The 21,270-nt window shown below is 41.0% G+C and overlaps 1 protein-coding gene across 1 annotated transcript in view; it reads right to left on the bottom strand.

Moving 5' to 3' along the window:
* Window positions 1-21,270, bottom strand: part of ITGA9 (integrin subunit alpha 9) — a gene marked incomplete at its 5' end in the record, with an annotated part of 226,891 nt that overhangs the window by 95,580 nt on the left and 110,041 nt on the right. The window contains one exon of the mRNA XM_082480032.1: window positions 10,189-10,344. Coding sequence (XP_082336158.1) covers window positions 10,189-10,344 — 156 coding nt within the window. The remainder of the gene's footprint in view (window positions 1-10,188; window positions 10,345-21,270) is intronic.

Below are 21,270 nucleotides of genomic sequence, written 5' to 3'. Positions count from 1 at the left end.
TACAATACCAGTTTTAGGGATTTATAGAGCTCTTTACATATTGAAAGTGTTGAACAGGGTAACCAATGGGCTGTATCCATTATCCAGTGCTGTAAAAAGGGAAGGAGGACAAAACAAATTCATTGCACTGTGGAAACACTTCATGATTTTTGCAGTTACTGTTACCCAAAGTGAAGAGGAGCAATTCTGAACAGTGGTTTTACCAAAGTTCAGTTGATTCTTACTGGATTCCACTTATATTGTACCACGTACCTCACAGCTTTGAATACATGTATCAGAGATGGTCAGGAAGCTACTTTACATAAAAAATACTAACAAGAAAAATGTCAAATTGGGGGAAGGGGCAAAAGTTGTCCGGAATGAGAAACACAGCTGCATCTCTTATCTCAAGGCCACCACACTTTTGTCTGGCATTTCCAGGAGAGAAGTAGGTGTTTGTGTGCTCAGTAGCAGGGACAGGATAACCTCAGTGTTTCTAGGACACATCTTTACCGTACAAACACAAAGCTAATGTAAAGTGCATGAACAGTGAGTCTGTCAGACTTCCTGCAATCACTAGATCTACAGCAAAGCACAGAGCAAATCCAGCGTTTCCAGGGTGAATGATTCCTCTCTGCACTCTCCCCTGCTGCACAGAACACAGCACCTATGGGAAATTGCTCCATAGCAGTTCCCACCAGGCCATCACACATCCTGGGCAAACGTGGTCTCCTCAAATTCTGCCTGGCAACTTTTCTGGGTAGAAAAGATGATGCTTCTTAGGAGGCCAAGGAATGAAAGGTTAGCAGAGATGGATGTTGCCCGTGTCTTCCAGAGGTTAAGTCAAAAAACCTGCATTATTACATACTCATCATAAAGAGTTAATGGACACATCTCTACACAATTAAATGTAAAGTAAGGAGAGACCTAGAGTCAGCTGATAAGGAAGATGATGTGTCTAGACAGGCACTCAGATCAGGGCCTCAAAGCAAGTACCTTTGCGTCCACTTTGCCTCTTGAGGAGAGGTAGTGGATTAAATTCCATATTTTGTGATAAAGGCCAGGCGTGAACATACAGTCCTCTGTTGCAGGAAGTAAGAGGAGGATGAATGCCTAGTTCCTGCATCCTAAGGCATCCTACGCACAAAGCTGCTGGACAGTGGGGGTGAAGATATTCTCTTTTTCCTTCCTGCTGATGGTAGACTGCTAAGGAATGCTGCCAGGATATAAAACATGCAAGAAGGAGACCGGCTTCAGCCTAATGGTCACAGTGCTCTGCTCAGAGGAAGGAGATCTGGGATTTCAAACCAGGCTTGCTAAATTGCTTCACTTTCTTTCAAAGGCCATCTAAAATTAAATTTACGTTTCTGGGAGTAGGGAACATAACAGAAAACATAGAAAACAAACAAAAAAAACCCCTGCGTTTATGGAACTCCTGCCCACAGAAAATAATGGAAATCATCCAATAAACAAAGACCAAAAAAAGTATTTCAAGACACTCAACCTCCCAAAATTCAGGGAAACACACGGAAATTTCAGGTTGTAGCCAAAATATACAATCAAAACTTTAAGAGGTTGCCAGTACTGTGTTCCAGTAAGAGTTGTGCCCATCCTTTCACAGAAAAGAAGTGACAGGTGAAGGACAACACTTGAAGAGAAGGGGGAGAAACAGGATTCTAAAAAGAAGCCCTGAAAGCATGTCCTTTTATGCTCTGGATAAGAGAATAGTGATTTGCTCTGGATCAGGTGTTTAACTTCTTCCTCACACATCAGGCCACAAAAAGTTGACAGTGCACCTCTTAAAAGGTGGCAGAGCTGGCCTTCAGGAACAAAGGATCCATTCCTTTAACTTCATAAACTGTGCCACATGCTTCAGCAGGATAACTTGGGTTATGCAAAATAATCTGGGTTAAGAATACAGTATTCCCATCTCTACACTGATTTCCTGTAAATTGTCCCCATACCCTATGGTATGCTAGTAACACAAAAGCACTTCAATTTAAAGTATGCAGGATAAGGGGGTTTATTAGTCTAATACTTTTTAGATCTTGATGCTATATGGCTACTATCATGTTATCTGGTGAAGTTGGGTTCCTGGGTCCTTATTTAGGGACCAATGTGATCCAATTTTCAAAAGTACTGAGCTGTAAGCAAGTCTCACTGCCTTTTCTAGGAACTATTTCCTGTTTCATAGCTTTACAAATCAATCATGTAGATATAAATGTGCCTAAATAGAGAATCACAGAATCATTTAGGTTGGAAAAGAGCTATACAGATACAGGAGCCTGATTTTAGACTTTTATTTATTTTGTCTTTAAACCTTCAAGTTGCCTGCAAAGTAAAGCTATTACCTACAGATCTATTGACCACAGAAAAAGAAATAGTGACTGACTCTCCCCAGACATCCTATGTTTCACTGTACTACTCATGGAAACGGACCATTCATGCTGAGCCAAGTGCAAAGTGGCTGATTTAAATTCCCACTAGAAAAGCAATTAATATTGTGAAAAACTTTCCAGGATTTCATCAGATGTGCTGGCTAAAATGAGAAGGCACGATTTCCACAATACTCCTAACGAGTGGCGGAGCGAACACACAACGAAGGCAGAAACACCAGAGGAGCAATAAGCCTTCAAAAGAGTCCTGCTGTGAAACCAAAGAGCCGTGCCAGTACTGCACGGTGCAGGGGATCAAGGTTAGCTAACAAGCTCCCCCAGCTCAATATAGACTTCATCAGAGCACGTCTTCATGCAAAGAAAACAGATGCTCATTTATAGTGCATTAGTATAAGAGAACAGAACCTGGCCAGTAGTAATTCTTTTACTACACTAGTAAGGGTGCAACCACGCAAGTCACACTTTTCCAGCTGGGCAAGGCTGCAAGGGAATTCACTTCATTGAGTGGAAGACTCTGGGCCTACAGCTCATGACTAGCACATTGCCACCTGTCAAGCCATCTAAGGCCAAATGCAAACCTTTCTCCCCTATTTCAGCTGCATCCTGCTTTCAGTAATTGTTAAAAACTGGGCTGGAGCACCAAGCTAAAAAGGAGAGAGGACACTCAAATATAAGGGGAACGGGAACTCCCAAATGAAATCAGCTATTTAGAAAAGATCAGGCATGAAACCTGTTAGCTATTGAAGGCAAGCATAAATTAATAAGCATATGTATTAGTTATTCCTCACAGCAGTCAGTGGATTTAACAACGCAATCTTTTGTCCTCATATTCTCCTGGGGTGAAGAATTACAATTGGTGGCAATAGAAATACGCCTCTAGCCTTTCAGAGCTTTATTAGATTTCTGGTCTGACTCACTCATTTTTCAAACTGAGGCAATTTTTTCTTTTTTAAATCATTAACAGTTCAAATCATCCAAATAGTGTTCTCATTTTACAAGACTTCAGACCTTATAAATTCATAGGACAATAGATGGGAAAGACCTATCGGGGTAATTGTCCCATCTCCCAATACCATTATAGGATGGATTTCTGTAGCACATTTCTCAGTATATTTCCTGTCTTGTCTTAAATGGTCTTCCATTTATTTTGGATGACTACAGAATAATTCAATTATATCATCTCAGGAGGGTTCTTTAATGACACTTGAGAACATTTTCTACTTTAAACCTCCTTATTTCTACTACTAAAAGTGGAACCGCATAAGATGAATCTTTTTCACCCAGGATACTTTCATACCTAAACATTTTAACACAAGAGTCAAAACCTTTGTTACTCATTACACAATTGTGTAATTAAAAATAAAAAAGCATAATAACAATGACAAATGAAAAACAGATGTGGCAGCTGTTTTGTCAGCTGCCACACGGAAAAGTCTTCAAATCATCAGATAAGGAATTTACGTCTACCTTTTGCTCATTTAGGTCCCCAAGGATATGTGAAAGTCCTCTTCTATAATCCACCTGCTCTTCAGTGGTTTTGTATTTATGAACATTACTCTGAACTGACAAGGATTTTGTGGCACTGAGGTACTCTGAACTGAATGAACTAATACTGTCATATTATCTGCTCTCAAGATGTTAGGTATTCCAATTAAGCTCTACTGATCCCTCATACAACTGCTGAAATATATGAACAGAGCTAATGGAGCCTGGCTTCCTGAAGGCTGTCACCTGACTGTGGCTTTTTAAGTATATTACAATTTTCTTTTATAGCTGCATGCATAAGCAGGAACTCCTCCTTTCTTACAGTTACAATTCTCCATCCACAAAACAGTTTGGAAATGAAATGCGTGCTGTTACTCTGAAATGCAGAAATTACTCAAGAGGATTTTAAGTCAGGGTTGACCTTGTAACTGCTTATATGATCATGTCTCCTTTCTCTACCTATTCATCTGAAGAACCTGTAATCTAAATGAGACAATTCACGTCCTAACACCAAAGATAGTCTGACCCTCCCCTAGCACAAAAGCCAAGACATGAAGGTCTATATATCTCTCTGTGTGTGTTCACGTGTATATTAGCATATGATATTGGCTATTGTTCGTCAGGAAGCCCATGAGATCTAAACCTGGGTATTAAACCATGTTTTACACATTCTCAGTTGTTTTTCCTCTACTGTTAAACAGGGATATGAACAACTTGGACAATTACTGGCCAAGCCTGTCATTGCTTAAGAACGTACATATAGAAATGTGCATACCATGAGAGGCATTGATTTCCACTCATTCTTACTTCATCGAGTTTGTTAATTATAAACATTTCAGAGGTACAATACATCTGGACACCTGATGTTCTTGTTCAGTTCTGAATCTCTTCCAGACTTGTAAATCTTTCCTCTTTATTGCCATTCAACAACAAAAAAGCAAGCAAATGCAATACTCAGCCTAATCCAGTACATGCTCAGGGTGGGTCCTTTCCAGATTTCCTGGCATGAACAGCACCCAGCCCCTGCCAGTTCAGCACTGACTCTGACCAAACTTGTCTCGAGCAAAAGACAGACACCACCAAAGGAATGGCAGAGGGAGGAGTGGAAATCATCACTTTCAGCAATCCCACCCCAACCAAAGGGAAAACAACGGCAATTAGGCAGGAAGGGTGGCACATGGCGGATCTCTGGAGAAGATAATTTGTGAGCTTGCCCTGCCCAAGGAGGAAAGAATTTAGTTTCATCTGGAACATGGCAACCAGGCTGACTCCTGAAGTCTCCCAAAGACTTCCTATGTGCCTGGGTATAAGTCAATCTTCACACTTTCTGCCTATCCAGCTACTGACAGGTATACTAAGGTACTGGGGCTTCAGCTGCACCAGTAAATTAAATTGCACTGGCCTCCAAGACATGAGCTTCCAAACTTCTGACCCGCTCCTGGGAATGGTTTGCAGTAGTTGGCACAGGCTAAAATCGTGCCAAGAGCCACTCCAGCAGCTTACCAGGGTAGAAATGTCACTCCAATGCCTAGAAATGGCCTGGGCACAGCTCAGTGTGCTGGCAGAGACATGACCTGACTCAAGCAGGCACACAGGGATCTCTGCTCTGGAGAGGGCACCACTGACAAACCTGGACCATGCTGTGTGTATGGACACCACATTTCAGCCTGTCCAGATGCATCATTGTTTTGTCCTCAGTATGAGACCGGGGTGTGTGTGCATGTTTTAGCATAATGGAATTATTTGTGCAAACTACGAATAACTCAAGGTTTTTATAATTCAGCTCCATAAAATCCTCCTATACTTTCTCATACCTGCTAAGCTAATTTATGTGCAAATACTTAACCAGCTTTTCAAACACATGTATTTCAAAAAGATAGTCCTCTGCTTTAAGAATGTAAAGTTTATCCCAGAGACAAGCAGGCTTAGTCACCTGGAGGTGCAGAACTTTACCCAAATTCTCACTGCAAGTCAGTGGCACAGCTGGGAACAGAACGTCCTAAACATTTTCTGTCTCTTCTTATAACTTCCAAGCAGTTTTATGGCAGACCATTCCAATAGTCCTGAAGACACTGACGCAATTAAATCTACTGAGAATATTTTCCTATAACAAAATGGTGTCTCCATCCACATAACAGCAGGTGATTTTATTACAGTATTTAGAACAGGCAGAATTCTAGCATACCACGTTTTGAACTCTAAGATACATTACTGAATACTACTAGGAACAAATCCCCACTGTATTTGGCAGGAGATCCTTCTCCTTCTTGGTTGACATGTATTTATACAGTGGGTATACAAAAATAAATGTTATAGTACAAACCACTTACGACAAACAAAGCCAAACCAAGTTCTAAATACACATTAATTTCCCTGAAGTAAGAAGACTTATTATTTTTTTCCAGAGGATGGAGGTAGCAACTGGATTTGGGAGGCAACAAAGAAGCTAACGGAAAGTCATCCTCGGGGTGGGAAGATTTAAAGTTCATAATAAGCACTCAAAAAGCAGAATGTTTTTTTCCCCCACCCAATCTTGACCCATAAGAGATTTTCTGTTTGAATAAAACTGAGCTGGCTAGCCACTTACAGCTTGGAAAGCTGTAATCTTCTCCACACAACCAGTCTCCACCCAACAATTGTACAAGGTGCCGAGGCATCTATCAATAGACATGTACGCTAACCCTTAAGTATTTGCTTTTGCTACCACAAATAATTACACCAAGCTATAGCAACCATAGTTTCTGGTAAGCACACACAAGAACCAAGGAAATAATTAAATCCATGAGCAATGAACTGTTACTCTATCTTGGGCCAAATAGTCCCTCAGGCCAGTTTAATTACATTATTACTTCATTTTGAAGTGTCAGAGCCTCTTTGCTTACAAAAAATGGCTAATACATAAGTCTCACAATTGGATGCTCTTTCATTAGGAAATTTCAGTTAAGATCCTTTTCTTTAAATGAATCAGGCATTCAAATTATTTACCATATTTGATTGCTTCAAGCACAGTTCATTTCGGAATACAAGCAGTCACCTTCAGTGAACAGTCAAGGCTTGGTTTTGTTGTTTGGTGTTTTGGATTTCTTTTGCTAAATACAAGCATTTTGCACTGCCTTACAGTAAAACTTGCATTCTTTTAAAATAAAGGTGACCAATAAATAAATGCATTTTGAATGAAATCCTACATTCGTGCACTCTTTTACTACTCTAGCCCTGCTTTGGTTCAAGTGGTTAGTACAAGACCACACTGTTCTCTCACATGCAGTGTAATATTGATTTAAAGGATGACTATCCAACAAAATCCCTTTCTGTGATGATGTCATAAGGGAGGGATACACCTTCCTGCTGGTGAAGACTATTTCCAAGTCTTTCCAAGACTATTTCAAATCAGTTCCACTGATTCCTTAACGCATAGAGCAAAGCACCATGAAGAACTTTGTATGCTGAATATAATCTTTAATTCTCATGTCAAGAGGCCACTTGATGGCTTTCCTACGTCCTTGTTTGTGAGCCATAGGGCTGTACACTCTTGTTGGGAAGTCAGGCATGTACTCAGGGAACATCTGGTTCATTAAAAACAAACTGAAATCCTAGCGAAGGCCATCACTTCAGCTTTAACATCACTTTAGTTTAAATAAAATTGTATCTAGTGACTACAAGCCCATATGTTTGAAAGATGTGTGGCTTTTCAAGTAGGTCTAGCAGACCTGCAGTAGGATCTTGACAGACAGAAGTCTCCCTCTCTCCTGGCCAGTCATGGCTCCCTCCCATTCCTTCAGCTATTCACTACTTCGGTTTCTTTTCCTGTGCTTTTTAGCAAAGTATCCACCTCTAACACGATCTTAATGGTGCCTCGAAGCAACATTTCCTGTTTCAAAATGCCACTTCTTACTGGATTACTAGGATCTAGGACTTTTGAAAACCACGCACCACTAGCTGCATTTAAAAATTCAGTACTAACACTAAGCTTGTCCACCTGCCCTCACCCATGCTGTATCTTCTGAAAATGGAGCCCAAATCTGTCTTGAATTTGACTTCCAAAATGCACGGTCCCTCCAGAATTATTAAGTTCTTTGAAGATGTAAATCCTTTATTACATAAACTTTGGTTCCGACTATCCCTTTTGGCCTTTAAAAACAATTTCTACTTGCAAGATGACAAGAATCCTGGAAGTGAATGCTACGCCCTGATTTTCCCATGAAATCAGTCTTTGAGGACCCCACCACCATGACTCGAGGCTATTTTGTCAGGGCTATGCCACCATGACTGCCACACTAACTCTGAAGCTCTGCCCACTTCCTTAGCTGAAAGCACACTTGCAGGCACACCCCATGTCAAAATCCTTTTCTTACTAAGCTAAGCAAATAACATCTGGAAAGCAAATGGAAAGGGATTGTTAAACTGGCGCTCTCTCATCCAAATTACAGAAGGAAACAAGTCAGGGAAATTCCCAACATATTTTTGTTTCTTCTCTATAATCTCAGCATTTAGGTATTTTAATATTGATCCGACACTATGCCTGCAGGGCAAGATGTGACCTTTTGTATCTAAACCCAGTAGTAAAGCATCCAAGCAGTTTTGTTCATGTAACATTCAGGTTTTCAGCACACTGCTCAAGTTCCAAAGTTCTCTACAAATTCCCATCGCAACGTTTGCAACAATGCGGCATTCAGCTACTTAATACCCTCTTCATAAAAATAAGTAATTCTTAGATGCATCTTTCATTCATACATTTATAAAAATAACGCATACTTGAAGAAATACTCATTTCTCCAAATACAAGGATTATAGCCAAATGCATTTCAAAACACTTGGGTATATGACAAAGCATATCTCTAAGCATTTTAGGTTTTGGGGGTTTTTTTGAGTAGCATTCAGGGACCTGCAATTTCAGCACAATAATTTATCCTTATGAGCAGCATCATAATAGTAATGTTACAGATGATGCAAACATCGCTTGATAGATATGAACTTCCCAGGGTTAAAAAACAGATCTAAAAATCCAGTGCTAGTGCCTCAGACTCCAGACAGACTTTTCTCAGGTTTTTTTTGGTTTTGTTTTTTTTTTTCCAAAAATGTTTCCTATTCACGCACAATACCAGCTCATAACTCTGTAAGCATATTTTGGAAAACAAACTTGACTGGATGCAACCATGAGCAACTCGATCTAACTTTTAAGTTGGCTCTGCTTTGAGCAGGGAATTGGATCTACAAAGGTCCTTCCAGACTACATTATCCTGCAATTCTGACATACAAGAAGTTTTGCAAGCCACAGAAGTAGTCTGTTTTCCCTGTGGAGCCTTGAGCTTTACAGTTGGATGCTCTGGTGCTGGCACAGTGGGAGGTTGAATTGTCCTGCAGGCTCCTTCCTCTGCAGACTGTCCTGCATCTACAAGGACCATGCTCAAACTAGAGTCTTTCAAAAGGTCATTAATGGGATCTCTCTCCTTGACATGAGTGCCTGCTTTCACAAACCCAGATGGTATTCAATACCTTCACAGGCACTATCTTGATCATTCCTGTCAAAACCTAACAAAATTGGCCAACATTTTCCAAAGATACTAGTGAGGTCAAGACAGACAAACAAGAAAGGTGGCATAATCACATACATTTTATTTACTTAGGGATCAGTTTGGGGGTGGGTAAGGGAAGGATCTCTAAATGACAAATGTTTCAAAATTAAGGGAATTCTCTTGCTCTCACCAAAATTAAAGACAAAATGGTTTTCTGCACTGCAGGTGAGAAAAATAGGATCCTAATAAATATATGGCTGCACCTACACTTTCCTTTCTCTGAAACAAAACCATCCTATTTTACCACAGCATGTCCTGCAATAACAACAGGAGTGGGTTTCCCCTGCCACGTGACTGGATGTGAGAAGCCCTCAAGAAAAGAAGACAGCGAGCCAGGAAAAGTTTTCTTTATTCTGTCCACTGTTATCCCCTTATGGAGAGAGGCAAGCTCCTGTGTCCTCTCCTGGAGCCAGCCCTGTTCCTCCGGTGCTAACAAGCCTGGAAAGAAAGCCAAGGCCAAGGCTTTCACTAGAACCTCCTAGTGAAAGGGAAGAACCAGAAGAAGCAGGAGCTTCCTCATCCTTTCCCTTGCTCAGTCTCCTTCTTCACAGCACAAGCAAGTATTTGAAATAAGCAAGTGACCTCACCTTGTGCTGCCCAAACTATGTCATGGAGGAGCACTGACATCAGCAACAGCAGGGACTCTACAATCAACCCAGAGCTTGGCCATCACTTTTTACGTCCACTTCTGCTGTCAGTTAAGAATCAGACAAAGCCACAAGCCTTTTATGGAAATAACACAGTCCAAACCTGACCTGATTCCTTTGCGCTATCTTCTGTCCTTTCTTCCAGCGGAGAATGGGCTTGAGAGCTGGTAGCTCCTTGTCCTCTTTACCTCCTTCTATGACATGTTCCCCAAGGCTGTATGCAGCTTCAAATACAATTGGAGATATGACGTCTTTGACTCTTTTCTGTAAAAGAAAACAGAGATTTTATATGGCATGGCATACAGGCAAGTAGATTTTTATATAAAACTATTATACAATAATGAATTAATTTTTATATTCAACACTGCAGACAGGAAGCGGGCTTCTCAACTCCTCTGCCAAACATGAATAGGCACATTATACCAACATAAGTCAGAAGATTATAAAAAAAGTCAACAAAAAATTAGTTATTCTTTCGGGACCTACTTGTGGTTCCACTGAATCGCTGGCATATTCACCACACCTATAAACCAACTGTTTTTTCAATAAAATCAAGATATTTGCTTAAAAAATAAAAAAATTAGGATGTGTTTTCATTAGTCTTGCACAATGTGTAAGCAAAGAGTAAATCTTCTTCATCTCTGGAGTTTCTAAATCCTGGTCTTTGATTGAGGTCATCTCCAGTGTGCTCCACACATCAAAGGAAAACTCCGTCTTGCCATACCAATGGCAAGACCAATGAATGGCTAAAGATACCAATTTGGCTATAAAAGGCTACAGACATGAAGGCAAGAAAAGCCATCTTCCAGCATGGTTCTGAAAGCAAAACTCTCAGCTCTCCCCACTCTCAGCACAGTAAAACTTTCAGTATATAAAAGGAGAAAGTTTTTCAGTTTCTAGACTTCATACCAGATGAATTATGAAGCAGGCTGAATATGAGCCAGCAGTGTGCCCAGGTGGCCAAGAAGGCCAATAGCATCCTGGCCTGCATCAGAAAGAGTGTGGCCAGCAGGAGTACGGAAGTGATCGTCCCCTTGTTTTCAGCACTGGTGAGGCCGCACCTCAAACAGCGCGTTTGGTTTTGGACCCCTCAGTACAAAAAAGACACTGAGATTCTGGAGCATTTCCAGAGAAGGGCAACAAAGCTGGTGAATGGTCTAGAGCACAAGCCTTATGAGGAGCAGCTGAGGGAACTGGGTTGTTTAGCCTGGAGAAAAGGAGGCTCAAGGGAGACCTTATTGCTCTTCAACTACCTGAAAGGAGGTTGTAGTGAGGTGAGTGGCAGTCTCTTCTCTCAAGTAACAAGTGATAGGACAAAGAGGAAATGGCCCCAAGTTGCACCAGGGGAGGTTTAGATTGGATATTGGGAAAAATTTCTTCACTGAAAGTGTTTTCAAGCATTGGAACAGGCTGCCCAGGGAAGTTGCTGAGTCACCATCCCTGGAGGTACTTCAAAGACCTGTAGATGTGGCACTTAGGGACACAGTTTAGCGGTGAACTTGGCACTGCTAGGTTAACAGTTAGACTTGATGATCTTAAAGATCTTTTTGAACATAAATGATTCTATGATTCCAATTAAATGGTGCCACATTATTCGTCTGATGGGATGAATCCTTATTATTGAATGCCTTTTCTTGTTGTTGAAGCCCAAGCCTCAAAACTCATACCGTTTGTCCCAACATGAGATGCCTAGAGCCAGTTTGCTGTGAGGACAAAATGCTCATTGTGCTCAGTTCAGTCCTGACTTCCAAAATCCAATTTACCAGAAAACAGAGGTAGCAAACGTCCTACCTTTTCATTGGCAAACATTCCTCTTAAATTTTAGCTACTTAAAAACTTAGCATGAATTCCGTGCAGACAAAACTGAGGCAATAAATAAATACCTTAAGTAAGCACAACAAATCTTCAAGTAGCCCAACTCCCAACTTCGCCTTGCATCAGTTAGCAGGCTTCTCTGAACACAGCCTGCCAACCACAAGTAATTGAGATGCAACGCAATTTAAACTGTATCTTCCAGATGTGGGAAATCTGGGTACTAACTGGCTTTCTGAACACTGTTTGATCTGTTTCAAGTCAACGATTTGCTCTCTCTAATATGTTGACTGGCCACAGATCTCTGAAATCAGACAAAGATTAGCAGCTACCCAAATTCCAAAATCATCGGTTAGCCAGGTGAGTAATAGAAACCAGGTTGGACAACATTTATCTTCCTGCACCCTGACACCTCCAGCCAGCCCCTGAATTCCCTCCCGTTACCAACGTCTGCCAGTGCCCCAGGCCCAGCAGCAGCCCAGAGCACCCAAATTTTAGACCGTGCATTGCTTGGAGCAGTTTGTGCTTTCTCAGTAATGGACACGGCGGACACAGTGGCAATGGCGATAGCAGCAGGCAGCTCTGTGACCCCTTCCCCTTCCCATAGAAAGGATCATGCACCCTCTAGGGTGCCCCTAATACCCTCACGGGAAGAGACGCTGACATTTTTAGCCCCTTCTGCAGTCCCACCCCCAAGTTATGAGATGTACCATACCAAGATTACTAAATAACAATACTACAGCTCACAGAAGCTACTAGCTTTGCTCTCACAGAAAATCACATGTAGTAACTTAAGTGAGGATTGTATCAGCACACATGTACACAGAAACGAGGCTATAAAAAAGCATACCACGCAGCAGCAGTGAAACACAATAAATCATCAGGCAAATCATCATCTAATCCAAGTATATGCAACAAACTGTGTAAACACAGAACAATTAAAAGTGTAGGGAGTGGGTTAAATTAAAATCCACCTATAGTTTTTCTAGCTCTTTTACTGCAGTCTGACAAGAATAAGTGCTTAATGACTTTTAAGTGTTTTAATATGATCTTGCAGGGTTCAGTCCAATGCCCTTTGAAGTAAAAAGACAAGTTTCCCATTGACTTCAATGAATGTTGGATTGTGCCCATATTGTTGGCTGGTGTCTCTTTCTGCTTCATTTTAGTGGTGAAATTGTGACTTCCAGCAGCTAGATTAATTACATGTGTGGATATTCCCCCACCACAGCCCTGGGGAAATATATTTCACATACCCACTTGTCTTTAATTAAGGATGAAAGTATGAATGCTACCCAGTTATTAATTTTGCCACATGTTCAATCCCTTCTGCTCACAATCCTACAAACACGAAGGCAACAGTCTGTGGGATTTGTCCTCAGTAAGAGAGACAAGATAGTTCTGCCTTGCAGGTACACCACAGACTGTCTGGGATGTGAGCACGTAAAGAGAATAATGAGTATTTGCTCAAACACAATCTGGAAAAGTACTATTTTAAGGTTGGAAATACATCCAGTTTCTTTCTCTTTCAGTCTACCCAAACGTACCGCTTCCAGTGGTTGAATCATATACTGATGACACAGCCCACGGATTGCTTCTAAGTATTCCTGATTTCTAAAAGGAAGTCAAAAGATGCAATGACAATCAGGTTTGAGACAGACTGAAAAATCCTTCGAGTCAAGGAAACTGTATGTGTTGCTTTCCTATCAGTTACATGGCCCTAATGAAGTGGATTTGCCAAGGGAAATAATTTCCACAAGCAGCTTTTACATGTATTCACTGTTTTTCTTCGTGATGCTGCTATGCTGAGGAAGTGTCAAAGGTTAAAGACACTTCTGCATCATGAAAAGACATCCGCGGCAAATCATAGCACACAGACAGCACAGCTTCATTAATGAAAAAAACGTCTGAAGGACATTAAAACAAGAGTAATATCCAAGGAGTTCACATTATCAACAGAAACAACTGCATAACAAGAGTTCAGGGAGTAATAGCAATAAATATCCAGTCTGCACAGACTGGATGTCACTAAACTGCTGCAAGTTTTCACTATGCCTCAATTAGCTTGGGGACCTGAAGCTGGGTTTCCTACAAGCCATCAGCTATGCTATATAGTTTTCTTCTTCTCACAAGCAGTTCTCACAAGCAATGGTGGGGGTTTTTTCCCCCCTCTCTCTCTTTCAGACCAGATTTCATTCTGGACATCAGAAATTTTGCAATAAGGCTTTTGCAGAAATTAATATACTTCAGTCCCAGTAAATTAACCTTCCACCAGTATCTCTTCCTGCAACGGAAACAGTCCTAGCCAGCTGTATCCCTTTGTTGGGACCTTATATCTTTTCCTGCAAGGCACGTTGCATGGCAATGAGTTGAAGAAAAAGGTATTTTGGTATGAACAAGCTGGGTTTTTATCAAGGGTATTACAAGATGATCCCTCACTAGTATCAGGCAAAGACAAAGAACTCCAAGTCCAAAAAGAACACACTTTTAAGAGCACTTAAGAAAGCAATAAGGCACTTTCACATGTTTCAAAAGACACCGTGGTCCTGAAAGCTCACCCTAAGAAAGAGCAGGCTTGCCATCTCTTCTCCCAGAACAATCACCTCAAAGAAATACTCAGTTTTTAAACGCTGTGGTAGAAGCTAGGCATGGCCATGTATTTCTTCATTTCTATTTTCTGTCTTAGCAGGGGAGAAGAAAGCAAGCAAGCAAAGCTTCTGTCAGGTTTATGACTGCATTTCTGTCTGACTTTAGTACCAATAGTCCTAAAAATATAAAAAGTAATCACAGAGCAACGATCAAATGTCAGAGCTGTGATTCTGAACATCATTTCCAATTCACTTTCAAAGATGGAGTGTGATGACTGTAAGAAATAATTTTCTGCGCTTTTCATAGGCACAGCCTAAGGCTCATCGTGACAACACAAACACAGGCACAGATTCCAACATCCTAAAGGCACACTGCCTTGGCGGGCAGCCACTGCCTTCTCCAACCTTAACTTTGTGCTACCAAGAGCCCACACACATCAGGAACTCGGGCAAATTTGGACAGAACAAGACAGGGTTTTAGTCAAGGGATAGGATTTACTCTGCTCATGGTGCGAGCGGTTGCCAGAGAGTACTGGGTATCATTTCGGCTTGCTTTTGGCTCAGTGCCACAGTACAGTCAGGGCACTGTACATGAGCCCAATAAATCATCCCATCTAAAATCCCCTTTCTTCTACAAGGTGAAAGTCTCCAGCAGGGGCTCTGGAGAGTGCCAAATTCCATTTTTAATTGCAGCCGATGGGTTGAGAAATAAATTGAGATGTAAATAATCCCCACAATCTACAGCAAGAGTCCTGTGGGAATAAAGGATAAAACATGGTCCTTTAAAGCAATGAATACGAAGTAAGTTTCAACAGCATCAAGTGAGGAACCATCACGTAACCATCAGGGTGACTTCTATGGTTGCCCCTTGCTTTCATCTTTGTTCATGTCTCTCTGGAATTTCTCTCCCCTTTTTCTGTGGGAAAGTTCTCTGATATTTTGGGCCTTTTTTCTTCTCCCTCTTACTTGATCCTGAGGACATCAACCCATGCATAGATTCCAGAGCTTTTACTGAATTCAGCACATCTTTTCAGTACTTCTGAGCATCAAGCTCTGTTTAGTTTGATGACTAAGAATGAATTCAAGAACCTGGCTTTTAAAACACTCAAAACTTTTAGTCTAAACATATTTATTTCAAGTTTTAAACAAGTACTAATAATAGACTATAGGAATTTTTACAGTCTTAAAATAAATTTGACCATCCGGATTTGATAGATAACATATTAATGCTATAAAATGTATAAAGCCATCGTGCACCAGACGTGCTCATGCTAGTCCGGTGTAACACTTTAATCAGTTTGAAGGTCACTACCACATAAGTCTTCAACTCAGTGCCAAGAGATAAATAATCCCTTGTTCAGTGACATCAAAAATGACTCAAATGTCCACCAGCCTTCAGAGCCAAAGGTCATCACTTCCACAATTTATCAAATGAAAGTATCAGCTGTGCGTCTTAAGAAACATACATTATAGTTTATGAATCAATAACATGTAAGTGCTTGACTTTAAAATTAACTACCTTCTCCTATTATCTCAGCCTCCCTCTCTGAACTGTGAGTCATTCAAGACACAAGGCATAACTGTCATGCAATTCAATGAAAATATCAATTAGTCAAATTTGCTTTAAGCTGGAAGATAGATTTCCATTCATTTCAGATGAATGAACGGGTACATCGCATTCTCATACCTGAAAATGAAAAAGGAGCAACTTAACTGAGCCCAGTTCCTTGCAACACAGAGTCCAACTGCAGATCCCTTGGTGTCAATTCCCAGTGCAAGTTAATATTTTCAACCTTCTACCAATCTTGTGCAAAAGAATAACCACCTGTCCTCACAAAAGCCTTCCTTTGTCCTGTGTTTACTTTGATAGAGATAGTTTACAACTTGTAATAATTTATTTCAGTTTGGTACGATTTTAGCATTGGTATCTTCCCACTGCAAAGGCAGACAAAACACGGTCATGCCAAAATCATCTAGAAAAGATCTAGTTTCCATTCTGCACACAGGCTGTTTCTTTTATATATATATATATAAATATATATATAATTGGGCTTTTTTCCAGATATTTCTTTAGCTAAAGGGGGAAAAAAACCAACTGCAAACTCTTTTCCAAAGAAGAGGCTGAACTAGGAGTTTACTTGGTTGGTAAAAGCTCATTTAAAAATTATTGGGGAAATTTTTGTCAAATTAACAGCATATGAAGGGAATCAGAGGACTGATGTTTCAATAATACATGCTTCTGTTGTCTTTTAAGATCTTGTGACAGCTACAATTCAACAAGTAGGCAAATAGTCTTTGTTGTTAAACTTCAAATGTTACAAGGCTTCTGAAGAATCCCAAAGTTTGGAGCAGGGAAAAAAAGAGCAAAGGATTTGCAGGGTGTTATACCCTCAAGTGTTATTTAAGGTTAGTGTTTGAAAAAAAATGGGAGTGCTTCCTTTGTCCTCTTCCCAAACTCATTACTCCAGCACACAACTGTTTCCATCAGGTCAGCAACCTCTCTTCACAAACACTGATAACAGGAAAGATGTTGTGGGAGAGTAAAAAGCAAATCCTGAAGGAATCTGGTGCTAAATAAACACCAGGCGCCCAGGAGCCTGCATGCACTGAGAGAATACCCTGAGACAACGAGGGAAGAGCTGCGAGTCCAAACCCCAGCTGGGTACAGTCACACTCTGAGTTTAAATAAGTGCTCACCATCCCTGCACATCTGGCTTCCCGCTATCAGCTAGGGAGTGATAAAGGTATTACTGATGATGGCATGGGAGCGATTGCGATCAATGCATAAATACTCCATGTCAAAGGTTACAAAGGCTTAGCAATAATATATTACTGATAATCCTTTTACGGTAATCAGTAAGAAAAGTCACTACATGCCACCCAAATATGATATAATGTATTAGCGAGCTCAGACCTTGATTTTCCAGTTCAGTACTAAAACGCGTTATGACAATACACTTTCACATCCTATCTATACATTTGAAATGTATAAGGCAATAAAGCTGGTGAAGTGTCTAGAGCACAAGTTGTATGAGCAGCACCTGAGGGAACTGGGGTTGTTTAGCCTGGAGAAAAGGAGGTTCAGGGGAGACCTTATAACTCTCTGCAACTACCTGAAAGGAGGTTGTAGTACAGTAAGCATCAGTCTCTTCTTCCAAGACATGAGCGACAGGACAAAAGGAAATTACCTCAAGTTGTACCAGGGGTGGTTTAGATTGGATATTGGGAAAAATTTCTTCACTGAAAAGGTTGTCAAGCATTGGAACAGGCTGCCCAGGGAAGTGGCTGAGTCACCATCCCTAGAGGTACTTCAAAAACCTGTAGATGTGGCACTTAGGGACATGGTTTAGTGGTGGAATTGGCAGGCCTTTTCCAATTTAAACAATTCTATAAATCTATGGAATGTTGGGTCTTTATTGGACCTAATGTTTTCAGTTATGTTTTTATCCCCCATTCCCCTTCTCTCTTTTATAGTTCACTTCCAGTCTTTCACTGGGGTTTTTTGTATGAAAAATAAAGAAAATTCCTCAACTGTCTAAAATCATGTTATATCCCTCTGAAGAAAACACTGCTCAGATGCCCAGCTTTTTCCTGTTACTGGGCTACCTGCAATACCAACAGTACAGAAATACAAACAATTAGAAAGTCTGGGAGCTGATGGGTATTTGTGAAATGAAGACCTGAATTGAGTTGAGAAAAGAGAACCCAAGAAGGAAGAAGAGGGGGAACAATTCAAACATTTATTTATTTTACGATCTTTCTGAAAATATGATATATTTCAGCAGGGAATTATATGCAGAATTGAGACAATAATTAAATCCAGACTCTCCCTGCACATATGTAACCCTATCATATACTTGTCTTTTCCGCTGGAGTTACCACATCTCATATTCTGCTGATACAAGATTTTATCAAAACCAAGCTTTAAAGAGATTTCCTTTAATAGTGCCTTAAAATGCATTGAGTCCAGAACATGAGTTAATTCAACTACCTGTTTCCCTTTATACAGCTTTTCCCTCTGACTCTGATGCATAAGCTGAACACAGAGGTCTCTGTGTATGAAGCTGATAGAGGAGAAAGAGTTTAAGATCCTTGGCTCCTGGGTCATCGTATATGACAACAGATCTGCCAAAAGATCAGGACATACATGGACCAAGGGGAGCAGTATTTGTTCAAAACATCATGGTTAACTTGAGCATTCATATACTGTACTTTCTTGCTCACTTTCTTGCTGTCTTACTGTATACATCTAGCTAGGGATAAAAACAGCTGTGCGTATGTGTCATCCAACAAACTTTTAATGCAAAATCTCACACACAAGCTGTCCCTGGGGCCACAGATTGGGGTCAAGGACTGACCCTCCCAGCCCATTCCCAAAACCACAACCCACAGGGGTGGTCAGGAGCCCTTCTTGCTGTCCTACACCCTTTTGCTGTGTGCAGCAGCTCAGGCTGGAGGCACAGAGCAGTCCCACAGGTGATGGCTGGGGGATGCTCCAAGGCACTCTCCCCCTCAGTCTTTGCTTGAGCCAGCCTGCTTCTACACAGCCATGAGTAAATCCCTGAGCTACTCTGTAAGGGACAGCAGCCATTTCCCCCACATTCCCTCACTCTCCAGAGGAACCTTCTGCCATTCTTGGGAAAAAAAAAAAAAGGCAGAAGCACCTTTCAGAGAGCATCCCAAGAGGCAATGGCCAAGTAATCAAAAAGCTCCTCCCAAAAGCTCTGTAGAGGATAAGGGAGCCACAGTAAGGGCTAGGATATAGGACATGCTCCTCCCCTCAGTTTCCCACTGACCATCTCGCAAAGTGACTGATGCTAAATGCCTGCTCCCATTTGGAGGTGCCTGTCACTTCTCAAGGGGAGCAAGCATCTAACACAGGTTTATATGAATTGAGACAGGATCCACACCCCTTCTTGGATCTGGGTCCTACAACACATTTTATCTCACACTGTAATAAAGTACGTCTATCTCATATCTAGCAAGTCACCTTATTATCAGTAGGTCAAACATCTATGGGCTGAATGACATTATCTTTCTGGATTCCCTAGATTTGCAGTGGATTTGTTTGATAAAAGCATCAGCCTGTACCAACTGGCATACATCCCCCTCAGTTCTAACCCTAGGATCTCAAATGGTCAAGGTGGCTGAATATCTGCTAGAAGAGTCAGGGCGGAAGACAGAAAGCCTGGATGGCTATGAAACATCACAATGGCACGCGGAAAAAATATTTTGATGGACACTTCATTTTAAGGTGACTAGAATTGAAAGCCTGACAATAAACTTTTATGATCCCTTCAACGCCGTTGTAACAAAAAGCATTTTGTTAATACAGCTTTATAAGAAACACACGTATGGAACAAAGAAATGTTTTACCTAAGCTCAGTATCCTACAAAAAACAGCTAAATGAGAAAATAGCAGCGTTGTGTCAGAATTGAAAGTAAGCAGAATCATCCTCAGTAGAAGAGGATAGATAGAGATGAAAGAAGGTTATCATCGACATTTTTACTGACAGTATTTCAATTCAGTTGAGTAGAGCTGATAGGAATGGTCCTTGGAAGTATTGCAAAGAAAGCAACACGCTACTCAGCCTGTCTGCATGCATCTGAGACAGAAAAGCTGAGTGCATGAGAAGAATGCTGTTCATATACTTTCATTGACATGTTATTGAGATGAGAACAGTTTACTTAGGAAATCTGGAGGTATTTACACACAAAAATATAAATCCTTCTTTCAGTCACAGGAGGACGACTAGCTCCACAATGGGGGCCTGGGAGGAGTGTTGCAATAATGTGACCCAAGTCTATTCTTCCACTATTAAATGGAGGAGGTAGTATTTATTAGTCTAATCCTCTTGAGAGCAGGATTTAAAATCAATACCGGTAAAAGGAAAAAGTGTTATGATTGTCCACTTTGCCACATGAATTTAAAAATGTGAACAGACCTCCTCTGTGACGTCTACTTGTATGTTTAATATCAATTCATGGTTTACATGCTAGAAACCTTTGAAACCAGGACCCATAGTCTAAGCACTTTACTCCCCTGGGCTATGGCTTCTGTACACATGAGCTGCAATATCTGAAGGGGGTGAGGGAACCATACTGTTCTGGAAACAATGAAAACTCCAAGGATGACAAATTCCCATTCACTATTTGGCTACAATCTAATTAACCCTACTTTATTAATTAATATTAATTAATATTATTAACCAAGTACTGTTGAGGAGAAGGGTTGAATGAAACTTATGTATTACATAGCACAAGCATTAGGGATGACTCCAAGGACATTTCATTAGCCTCTAGGTCTCTCACCCTGCACTTACCTACATATCAGCACACTGACGACCACCTCAGTAACACCCTGCCTCTATGTCATCTCCCTCCTCATCACCTTCCTCCTCTTCTCCCATTCTTCTCTGATTGTCCAGACACCGCTTCGCTAATACCCTTCTCTCTTCAGGCTTCCAGCCTCTGCTCACAAGCAACACAAAACCAAAAGGAAGAAGAGGAAGGAATCGGGACATATTTCAGGAACCTCACGGTCATTTTAGTGCATTTACATCTCAAATCACGACCGAATGGAGAGCTCGCCATTCATTTCAGCTAGGATAAGGCTTTTCCCCTTGTTTCACTGATCATTCACAAAGATTCAGAGCCTCCCGCTCAGCAATCACGTCAACGGATACAGCTGCCCGGCTTTGAGAGATGGCTGTGGTGGAGGATATTGTATGATGACAAAGGGCGATTGTTTAAACCCACGGACGGGAGCGGGATGAACGGGTGTTTCTCAGGG

Source organism: Vanellus vanellus (assembly GCF_965231255.1).
Source record: "Vanellus vanellus genome assembly, chromosome: 2".
Taxonomy (NCBI): Eukaryota; Metazoa; Chordata; class Aves; order Charadriiformes; family Charadriidae; genus Vanellus; species Vanellus vanellus.
Note: the sequence above shows the minus strand (reverse complement) of the source record. Positions and strands in the feature narration are given on the sequence as shown.